The sequence below is a fragment of the Amaranthus tricolor genome, chromosome 15 (genome assembly GCF_026212465.1).
Source record: "Amaranthus tricolor cultivar Red isolate AtriRed21 chromosome 15, ASM2621246v1, whole genome shotgun sequence".
Taxonomy (NCBI): domain Eukaryota; kingdom Viridiplantae; phylum Streptophyta; class Magnoliopsida; order Caryophyllales; family Amaranthaceae; genus Amaranthus; species Amaranthus tricolor.
Window position 1 is genome coordinate 17,501,783 of NC_080061.1, and position 11,616 is coordinate 17,513,398.

The 11,616-nt window shown below is 33.7% G+C and overlaps 1 protein-coding gene and 1 non-coding gene across 2 annotated transcripts; both read left to right on the forward strand.

Moving 5' to 3' along the window:
- Nucleotides 1-250: 250 nt before the first annotated feature.
- TRNAN-GUU (transfer RNA asparagine (anticodon GUU)) lies at nt 251-324 on the forward strand. Its single transcript has one exon. It is a non-coding gene; the product is annotated as a tRNA-Asn (tRNA).
- A 55-nt stretch (nt 325-379) lies between these two features.
- On the forward strand, nt 380-9,528 carry LOC130801556 (uncharacterized). The gene is made up of 3 exons (XM_057665426.1): nt 380-750; nt 6,951-7,073; nt 9,019-9,528. The coding sequence occupies exons 1-3, from the start codon at nt 606-608 to the stop codon at nt 9,234-9,236; spliced, it is 486 nt and encodes a 161-aa protein (XP_057521409.1). The 5' UTR covers nt 380-605; the 3' UTR covers nt 9,237-9,528.
- Nucleotides 9,529-11,616: the final 2,088 nt, after the last annotated feature.

The following is an 11,616-nucleotide window of genomic DNA, read 5'->3' on the forward strand; positions in this document are numbered from 1 at the left end:
GATCCCTAAGAGGAACCCTTTTGTTCTTTTGGAAAAAACAGAAGCTAACACATTTCCTTTTTCTTAAAAAAATATTTAAAAATTAGACCGGCCCAATCTAGGGCGTCTATATAATGTCAACTAAGAATTTGTGTAAACTTAATTGTATTTTGAAATAAAACTCTATTATTTATCCTACCAATTACCCATTTAAATTTAATGTTGACAAACAATTAAGATATAGGGCAATGAAAAGAATGATTATATCAATGCTGGAATAGCTCAGTTGGTTAGAGCGTGTGGCTGTTAACCACAAGGTCGGAGGTTCAAGCCCTCCTTCTAGCGTAAATTTTAAAATTTTGAAGGATAAAACAACCAAATTGTATGTACGTTACGGCATTTCCTCTACCCTTGTTTCCTTTTCGTCCTCCGCAACCTTTACTTCCCATCTTGGTTCTCACTTCTCAATATCGAGTAGCAGCAGCTAGCATCCTTATTCTGCATTCAATTCTCAGAATAAGATCACACATTCATTCCCTTTTCCTCTCCCGCGACCTCTCTTCTTGCAATTCTCTATCAATTTCTGGGGCATTCGATTCAGAAAAAGAAGAAATCTGGGAGGAAAGATGAAGCAAGTAACAATATCATTGGATGGAGTAAGGGATAAGAATGTAATGCAGCTTAAGAAACTCAATGTTACTCTTTTTCCTGTTCGCTACAATGACAAGTATTATGTTGATGCTCTTGCTTCTGGCGATTTTACCAAATTAGGTTTTCTTCTTTCTTCCCTATTCTTCTTATCTTTTTAATCATCTGGGTTTCCTCCATTTTGTCTAATATTCTGCATTCATTATATTTTATTTCTCTTTTCAATTGGGTGTTAGAGCAAATGCTCTTTCAATGAAGATTGTAACTACAAAGAATGATAAAGATTGCAAAATGTAATCAAACACACTAAGAACTGGAAGGTGAGGAAAATCCTAATATCAAATTGATATTAGACTATAAAACCCCACCCAATGACCGAAAACAATTTATTGATTAGAGTTCTTGATTACATACAGTAATCCAACTCTAGCAATGAAGAATCAAAAGCTATAGAGAATACAAAGGTAAATTAAGAACCCCCAACTTAAACCCTTATGAACCCTAATTTGGCTCCCTCTCTATCTAGATCAATTATCTCTCTCAAGAGGATTACAAGAGTATTACAATAATATCTCTATAACATTACTCTACAAAGGATGTTTAAAATGGGTATTTATAAGGCTAACATAAGTGATGGATGATAAGTAAAACATGTGCAAAACAGAAGCCCAGAACAGAAGCTGCACTCGACTAGGTGTAGTTCGATCGACCTAGTCGAGCCATCCTGCTCAACCCACTCGAGCCATGTATCTTGCTCGAGCAAACAGAAGCTACACACTCTACCAACTTCTGTCTTTTCACCCAACTCAAGTTCCTTCACTTGCCCATTTATTCCAAGCACAAATGCTCCACAACATCAAGCTATGATTTGGATTATGAGCCACAAACAAAAAATCTCCACCTTGACGAAATAATCTCAATTTCACCGAACACAACATCAATCAATCATCTTCTAAAAAAATAAATCCATCATCAAGATGAAAACACCTCAAAGAGGTGCCCCTTCCCGAAAGGGAGCAAACCCATGACAAATGAAAACAAGCAAAAGAGTTTGAGCCGAGCTCAAACACAACCCCGATCAAAGACCACCACAACTCCAACTATAAGCCCATTGAAACTATAGGAGCAAGCACCCTACCCAAGACAATTGAGCCCCAAGCTACAATGTCTTGAAAATGCAACAACCTCCTATGAATGCAAACCATCCTATGACAACACATAAGACCACATTCCACTAATGCTCGCCTACCAACCAAGTTGACACATCTTCGATCTATCACATTGCTACCCATCGTTGCCATGCCATCTCCACCTTCAATCAAAACCATCATATCACTTCATGGATATGATGACCATTCCTTCAAGTTACGCAAAGGAATGACTCCACCTAACATAGGTGCACACATATCATCAACTTCATCCTCCTTAGCTAGAGTAACACCGCTATTGACCTCCACCTTTTCTTGGCGTTAGAAAGCAAGGAGAAGGGGAATAAAGAGGAGAGACCGAAAGAGAGAGAAAGCAAGAAAAAAGAAAAAAAAGAAAAAAAGAAGTAGAAAGGAGAAGACATTACCTAGGTGGTGAAGATTAGTGGCCAGTGTCGGTCCTTAGGGCATCTGGGGTAGCCGATCGCCTAGAGACTCTTGAAATAACGGGCCTCAAATAGTAAAATGGTGCTATGTAGGCCCGGTTCTGAGCAACACATTTGTGTGATTTATTTGTAAACCTTTTTTAAATTTGAAGTAATATATATTTTAAGGGTTTTATTTTAAAAGACACCCTAAAATAAATGGGCCTTCCAAAATCTTTGATCCGCCCCTGGTGAAGATGTCGAGATCAGGTGAAGATGGCTGGCGGCACTTCAAAGTAAAGCAACAAGCTTTACTCTTCTGTTTCTCACTCCATAATTTTAGGGCAAGAATTAGGGGTATATTTTTGCTTCCATTCAATTAACAACCAAAAATTCAGGTTTATTTAAGTAATATTAAGTAAAGACATACTTCCTTCATTCCTTAAAGAAGTTCCCATATGTCATTTTGGGACGTTTCATTTATTATTCCCACAAAGAATCTTTCTATTTATGTCATAAATTTTGGACAAAAATAACCTTATTCATCCTCATTTTAATATTTTAATAATGTTTATGGTTCTTACATATCTTTCACTAACTTCATTTTGACATTTTTGTTTTCTTTATGGCCCCCAAATATTTCCCGCTAACATTATAAACATTCTATTGGTTGTGATCCCTATATTTTTCCACTAACTTTTTTTTTAATATTTTTTTAATGTTTATGGTCTCACTATTCCTCCATCAAATTTATTATTCAATAAATAATATATATACTATCTAAAAGATTCTATTTTTCTTAATTCTGTGAACATTCCTTGTGGGAACTTCATTAAGAAACGAAGGGAGTATTGTTGATCAAAAATCACATTTGGTGTACACGAGGTGCAAAAGGCGTGTAAGGTGCAAAAGCGCATGAGGCACCAAAAAGGGGCGCTTTTGAAGAGCCTTCTATTGTACATAGACTCAAGTAAGCGTTTAAGCGATCGCTTCTTAGCGCCTCGGGCGTGCTTTTTATACAAAGATTATAACATATCATTAAAATTTCATTAATACCCATTAAACATAGTAACACACATTGGCGGAACTTAGTTGGGGCGGGTAGGGGCTTCGCCCCTTCGAGATTTTCGGCAATTTTTATTTAATATACAACAGTCATTTTATATTTTTTGTAATTTTAGTCCAACAAATAAAAGAAACACAATTAAAGGAAGAGAATAATTGAACAAAATAAAAAAAAACTTATAAGTAATACTGAATTATCAAATTAGGAATGAAATTATCATTTAACAACTGGAAAAAACAAAAAAGAAGAAAGCGATTGGGATAGATCGAAAAAATAAAAAATTAGCTTACCATCCACAATTGAAGGATAAAGGTTTGTTTTATATTTTTAATTAAATTTTCTTATATTTATTTAATGATTAGTTTGAATAAGCGAATACTTGAATCATTGAAAACCTATACAATAAAACTATCAATTATGAAGATAGTAAAGACAAGACTTTGTAACAAAATGGGCGACGATTTTTTTGCTAATAGTTTAGTAATAAACATTTAGAGACAAATAGCAAAGACATATAGTGTCAATGAGATTATAGATATTTAAAGTGCTAAAGAGTGTCGAGCTTTTCTTTGATTCAAAATTTACGTTATAATTTTTGGATGTATTGATTGGCTATATTAATGTCATTCAATATTTTTGTTAACTTCGCTCCCCCTAAATTTTTGTTTAAGTTTCGCCACTTAACTCATAATCATAATCATTAAAGAATATAATTAACTAATAAATTAATCAATTATCCACGTTAAGTAGCTCATATAGTGCAACTATAATGGCAATGGGTATATTATTGCATAATAATTGTAGCACGCGAATACAACTGCAATTATAAGCTCAAAACTCTCCTTATGTGATTTGTTTTTTAAAAAATTCACATCGCATAAAGTGTTATTATTTTGTTTTAGTCATTTTCCTTTGACACCGTGACTGTTTTCACAAACATATTCGCGACAGTATTTTTTCCAAGGTTAGGGACTTACGGTCAATGTCCTTTATGTTATTTTCATGTTATCTACAACATATGGGCATATTTTTGTAGATTAATGAAACATCAATGTTTTAGTGGTCTTGTGCAAAGTTGAGTTCTTGGTGAAAGCTTTCCAGACATGTTGTGGGTCTACCAAATGTTATGGTGAATTGTTGACTACCAAGTTTGTATTTACTTGTTACCGTTTCATGGGTTGTAAGAAATTATAATGGTAATTTGCAATGATGAAAGATGTTGGTTTAGGTATGATAGGGTAGTGTAGGGAAGACATTGTGAACAAATTTTTATAAAGGTCTTTTTCAGATTACAGCAGGTCAAAGCTTCATATTCATTTATGGGGTGTTTGTAGATGCTATCCATACATTTATTTCTTAAGTATTTTGTCTCTTTCAATTTGGCGCAATTGCATCTTATGTTTTGTGCTTCTCCCTATTTGGGTCTTTTAATCTGATTTAGTGTGTGGTTGTTGTTGCTCCCCATATTATTTTCCTCTCTTATTTTGTGTCTGGATTTCATCAATCTTCCTATTTTCTGAGTATGTGTTTCTTTGATTGGCTTTCGTGGAATTATTTGTGTTACTAGTTGACATGATTTGCATGATATGTTTGGTTATTCATGGTCTTAGACCGGTTTTAACTACCTTGATTATTACTATTAAGTTTGTATTGGCTGCAAGAGTTTGGTTTTTAGTAGTCTTATGATAGTGGAAAAGTGTTTATACTAGTTAAAGGTGAACTGATATTTTGAATAATTAGTTTACGTAAGGGTAATTTAGGTAATCGCTAGGTTAGGGAGACTTGGGGAATAAGTTAGTAGTTTTATTGTAAATAGAGAAAATTAGGGAGAGTCATAATCATCTTGAAAATGGTAAACACATTGTGGGTGAGTTTATACTCATTTGGGAGATCTCAAGCATCTCAAATAGCTTGATCTATATGTTCTTATTTTACAATTAGGGTTGTAACCATCCTTTTAACTTTAATTTTATCCCATTTTTATAATGTAATTCCAGTTTATCCTTTTTATATATTATCTCCAAATTTACTGTTTAATTGAAACTGTCAGTTCATAGCAGGCATCCCAGGGTATTATGGGTGACTTCAAAAGGTTTTTGCTCCTGTGGAACCTAGAAAATCATACAAAAACTATAGTTGTCAAAATGTGTTTTTTCTAATTTAATGGTGATTTGTTTTACCTAATTTTCTACATATGCATCGTTGGTTAACCAGGGAAGTAAAAACTGATTAAATCAGCTCAGTGTTGCTTTTTTGATAGGATCATATGATTGTGCTGGACAGTGGATATTACAACAACACAAAAGTAAACTTATGATCATAGCTAGACCTGGGAAAACGGTCGGTCGGTCGGGTTTTGGGTCGGATCAATTTCGGTCGGGTCATTTTTGGGTCGGGTCAGTTTCGGATCAGGTCAGTTTCAGGTCGGATCACTCTGGATTTCGGGCTGGTTCGGATTGGCCCAACGGGTTACCACAAAACATTAGAATATCCAATCGACTAATTCAACATAAAAAAAAAATCATTAAAATGTCTAAAAAAAATCATTAGAGAAATTACATGTACGATTTTCAAAAAATAGTTGGTATGTCAGGTTCATTTAAGTGCAAGAAAAATAGGGGAATTAATACTTATTTTGAAAGACTTGTAAGATACGCGCTTTATAAAAGTTATTTTGTTTATTATAATTGTAACGTTAGATAAAAATGACGTTAAAATTATCTTCACAATTTTCATGTTGGAAAGATATACAACTAACTAAGTACTTATTTCGTCTTATAAGATACGCGTTTTATAATTTAGGGTAGCGACATTCGTTTTTTGAAAAGCTCATTCAAACGTGCGAAACGTTCGTATAAATTATATTGATTGGCTTACTGAAATGTAGAAGAATTAAAAACTCATTTGACTGATTTAACAAGATACATGTATTCAATTAAGATGATTATAACGTCCTTTTTTTAAAGAAAAATAATTACAATGGCTAAAAAGACGTTAAATACGTGTTTTTTGAGATCTATTGATGAGTTTTAGGGTTCAAGTGATATACTCAATATGTTGAGATACTTTGAAAACTAAAATTTTATTTGAAATGAATTCTAACATTGAAATTACTCTAAAAATTGATATTAAATCCGTCAAAACGGGTCGGTTTCCGGTCGGGTCATTTTCGGTCGGATAATTATCGGGTCGGTTATGTTTCGGATTAAGTCGCTTTCGGGTCGGTCGGGTTCGGGTTTTGTCGGGTCGGGTCCCGGGTTCATTTTCGGGTCGGATCAAATTTTCTTATACCATTATACGCTATAATTTTGTGAGGCAGTTTCTTCTATTCTCCTGGTGCTTGCATGGTTCCTTGTCGTAGTTCAAGTATTTAATAAGTAAATGTCATATCCATGAAATACTGGGATTACAATTCAATTTTTGTGATTGCAACCATTTGGGTGTCTTTTATGTATCATCTTAAGATATCTTGGTATAATTATAGTTTTTGTATCATATTTATATGGATATCAAGCCTATGCTTTTTTACTATCTGCAATCCTGCATATACTTTTTGGAGTGAAGTACAACTGTTTTTGCCATTTTCTGCGAACATATTTCAGTATCTTATTCTTTTTCCCACTTTTCAGCTTATTGCCATTTTCTGCGAACATATTTCAGTATCTTATTCTTTTTCCCACTTTTCAGCTTATTATAGTGATATATGTGTTGGAGCAATTGCATGCCGCCTTGAAAAGAGGGATGATGGAGCTGTTCGTGTTTACATTATGACATTGGGTGTGTTGGCTCCCTATCGTGGGTTAGGTGTTGGTATGTTCTCCACATCCCTCTGTCTTGAATCAGTTGAACGTTTTCTTAACCTATTCAAATTGAGCATTTCACACGGTTTTATAAGTAATCCCTTCATAATAGTTGGGTGCTTTACATGATCTGCCTTTATCACTTCAAAATGTAACATGTTGTATGCTACTGATTATCTGGCCATTGATTTCGAGCAGATGGATCTTTTTATCTTCCTTACCTAGCAACCATTTTTATTTGTGACTGATTTTTATTTGGGTTCTACTTGCTCCGTAGTTTCATCTAATAGTTTGTCGATAGGAATATCGTGCCCTTTTGAGTGGCAATGACAATGAGTCGGACTTGAATTACATTTTCCACGCTTAAACTTTGCTCCGAATAAAAGTTACTTTTTTTCAACTTTGATTCTAACTCAGACTCAAATTTTATGTACTTTGACTTTGCTCAATGCTCAGACCTCTGGCGGAGTCGGATTATAATATCGTTTTCTCTAGTATCAATTACATTTAATAATACGCGAAATCACAACAATAATGTTTTTTGTGATCGGCTATCATTTGCCCAAATTCTACATAACAAATAAAAATAGTTCGATCAATTCAACTTAATAACACAAATTTGTTACAATTCACCCAATATCTACTTAATAATCTATCTTAATAATAGAAAGAAAACTTGCAACAATAATTTCTTTGGAATTGACATAGCAAAGTTTTAACAATGTTGGAGTCTTGGGGTGTAATCCTTCCATAGTGGGGTCTAATAACTTTTCCACCAATGATGAGCTCGAAAACACCTATCGAATTAGGCACATTTATATGCTATATCAATCTTAATAAATACAATTTTTAAAGGGAAACTTCACATAGTAGCATCGAACTTTCATAAAACGCCAGTGGTAGCATTTTTGTAAGATCTTTTCATATGGTAGCATCCAGTTTATGCCTTATCCAACTGCCGTAGCATTTTCTGTTAAATTCATGTCAATTCCGCGTAATACACCATTTTGACGTTTCTACCCTTATTAAGTGTTGCTTCTTATCTTTATAATTTGTCCTAAGCATTTGAGAGTGTTGATAAATTAAATGGTGAATTAAACGTCAAAATAGTAAATTAAACATTTGAAAGAATAATAATGGTTTAGGGAAAATTATAAAGGCAAAGAACAAACACTTAATAAGGGTAGAAACGTGAAAATGGTGAATTAGACAGAAATTGACAAGAATTTAACGGAAAATGCTACAACAGTTAGATAAGGCATAAACTGGATGCTACCATGTGGAAAAATCTTACAAAAGTGCTACCACTGGCGTTTCATAAAAGTTTGATGTTACCATATGGAATTCATTAGCAAAATAAATATTTGAACAAAGTCAAAATTGAATGTCAGATTGCATTGGATTCAGAGTTAAGTCCTATTATCGGATTTATATGAGATATGAATCAGAGTTGGTGTATTTATTTAGATTTGCAGTTGTACTTTTTCTCATATTTAAATTGGAATATTTTTCTTAGGCCTAGTTAGACTAGGGTTGGACTCAAACTGAGTTGTCATCCCTACTTTTGAGTCTCTCCCATTTAGTATTAGAAAACATTTTGGTGCAAAACGTTTTCACTAGAATATGATTATTTTCTCTTGAACCCTTTCAAATTATTACTCCCTCGGTCCCTGAATTTGATACACCGGGAAATAGTACATTAATTAAAAGAAGTAGCAGGGATATTAAAATTGTGTGGGGTTAGATTAAAAGGGAGAAAATTAAACAATGTGTGGATATGAATTAAAGAAAATAGTGGGACATTATCTAAAATGAAAATGTTGCAAAGTAAAAGAGACCATCCTAAATATAGATATTGGCAAATCATAGGGACAGAGGGAGTACTTTTCAGCTTGCTGATTTACCTGGTTGAATAATTTTTCATGTTTGATGCATCTGATTGTGGTTATATACAGGCACAAAGCTGTTGAATCATGTACTTGAGCTGAGCTCCAAGCAAAACATCTCTGAGATTTACTTGCATGTCCAGACCAATAACGATGAAGCTATCAATTTCTACAAGAAATTTGGATTTGAAATCACCGATACCATCCAGAATTACTACACAAACATCTCTCCACCAGACTGCTATGTCGTGACCAAGCACCTTTCTCAACCTCAGCCAAAGAAGTGATGCTTTTGTCTTGTAAACCCATAACTGAGTTTTGCATTTCGGAAGCCTATGTCGATTACACCGTTGGATCAACTATTGCAGTATTCTCTTTTAACATAATGACGGTGCTATGCAGCCTTATTTTCGACACTTGAAAGTGAAATGTCAACCATAATACCAACTTGTAGTCTTGTACACTACTAGACTTGTCATGGTTCATTTTTGTTTTCTTGAGGGTAATTCTGGCCATTGATACACGGTTGTTTGATTCTGAATCATCTGATATTTCATTATTAGAGAAGATTTGGAAAGATGTGATTGTTTAGGTGATATTTATGAGGAAAAATTACAAAAACTATCTAATTTATAGCACCTTTTTGCAAAAAAACTACCTAATTTAATTTTTTTTGCAAAAAATACCTTAAATGACATAAACATTTGCAAAAGACTACCACTTGACGGTTTTCGTACGTTGACCGTTAAAATTTTATTTTAACCAGCACGTGGCACATGGGCTCATGTGAGTTACTTAAGTCAGCATTTGTTTGAAACACAATTTCTTTCTAATTCTTTTCCCTTTCCCCTGAAATTCTTAAGAACTCTGATTCTTTCCTCAAATTGAATTATGTCTTCTCCTTATTCTTACCTTTTTTTGAAACTACATATAATTGTGGTTTACAATAATTTGTTTCTGGTTTAGTATATGGTCTAGAAGAGGGTGTCCAATTTCATAAACAAGCTTTAGTATCTGGTTTACAATCGTTTGTTTCTGTTTCTAATGCTCTAATTACCTTGTATGGAAGATGTGAAATCATTAAAGATTCATTAAGGTTATTTAAAGAAATGAATATCAGGGATCAAATTTCCTGGACTACATTAATTTCTAGTTATGCGCAGTTTGGAAAAGCCTGCCAAACATTGCTGCCGAAGGAAAATGGCAACACTTGGCTCAACTGAGGAAAGGAATGAGAGACAAAGGCAAAAAAAAAAAAAAAGAAAGGAGTCTGGTTGGCTATAGCTGGATTATATTCAAGAACAAAGTGTATGTTTTCTTTGCTGAAGATCAGTCTAGTCCATATATGAACCAGATATATGTCAATATTGTGTATGGGAAGTAACATGATAAATCCAATTTTTTGCTTTTTGTTGGAATTGTGAAAAAGATTGAGTATTTGCAGGTGGGTAAAGGAATTTAAATGTTGAGATGATAAAGATTAAAAATTATGTAAAGAAGCCATTGAAATGAAAGGTTTTTCTAATAAATTGTGTCAGGTTTTTCTAACAAATTGAGTTGAATGTTGGGTAAAAACAGTATACTATTGAAATCTTTTATCTTCAATAACATTTCGATGCACAAATTGTGTTCTTTAAGTTTTTGAATTAGCTTGATTAGTCTCAAAATGAAGAATATAAACCTAAAATCAATCAAGGGTGACCAAAAACTAAATATATTTCAAACAATTATACCCAAAGATATGAATCTTTTAGGATTTGCTTAAAATTAAATGAAAAAATACATGAATTTTGAAAAGAGATCGAAAAGGATTTTAGAGAAAATTGCCTCAATTGAGGTACCTCTTGCCAGATATAGTTGTTCTTGATAGAAAAACAAAGATTTTAGAACAAATTCTTATTTGGAGAAAGATATTTATAGAAAAATGAAATTCATGAAAGAGATAAGTAAGAGAGAGTGATGCGAGGCAGAAGAAGGAGAAGAAAATGGGAATGTAGAGAAAAGTTTCCAGTGATTATTTCCAATAAGCTAAATGATGAACAAGAAGAAAAGTTGATTGCAGTTCTGAAAGCACACAACGGTGCAATCGGTTGGTCTATTGCTGACATCAAGGGCGGCAGTCCAACCACTTGCATACATAAAATTTTGTTGGAGAAAGGTGCAAGGCCGTAAGGCAACCACAAAGAAGGTTGAATCCACCAATGATGGAGGTAGTAAAAATAGAAATTTTGTTGTTACAAGCAGGTATTATATTTTCAATTTTTGACAGTGAGTGGGTGAGCCCAACTCAAGTGGTTCCAAAGAAATCAGGAGTCATAGTGGTAAGAAATAGTGATGGTGAATTGGTACCAACCCGAGTGCAACATGGTTGGCGAGTATGTATAAATTATCGTCGTTTGAATGTCGTAACTAGGAATGATCACTTTCCTTTACCCTTCATCGACCAAATGTTAGAAAGGCTCGCCAAACATGAATTTTATTGCTTTTTAGATGGGTATTCTAGGTATCTACAAGTGCCAATTGCACTTGAAGATATTGAGAAAACCACCTTTACTTGCCCTTTTGGCATATATACATATAGGCGTATATTGTTTGGACTATGTAGTGCACTCGCTACATTCCAACAGTGTATGATGAGCATTTTCTTTGAATTTTTAGAAATTTTTC

Bases quoted from the DNA above. Each gene is read 5' to 3' on its own strand.
- LOC130801556 (XM_057665426.1), top strand. From the start codon at position 606: ATGAAGCAAGTAACAATATCATTGGATGGAGTAAGGGATAAGAATGTA. The intron at 751-6,950 runs GTTTTCTTCTTT...CCCACTTTTCAG, and splicing joins TGGCGATTTTACCAAATTAG to CTTATTATAGTGATATATGT. The intron at 7,074-9,018 runs GTATGTTCTCCA...GGTTATATACAG, and splicing joins CTATCGTGGGTTAGGTGTTG to GCACAAAGCTGTTGAATCAT.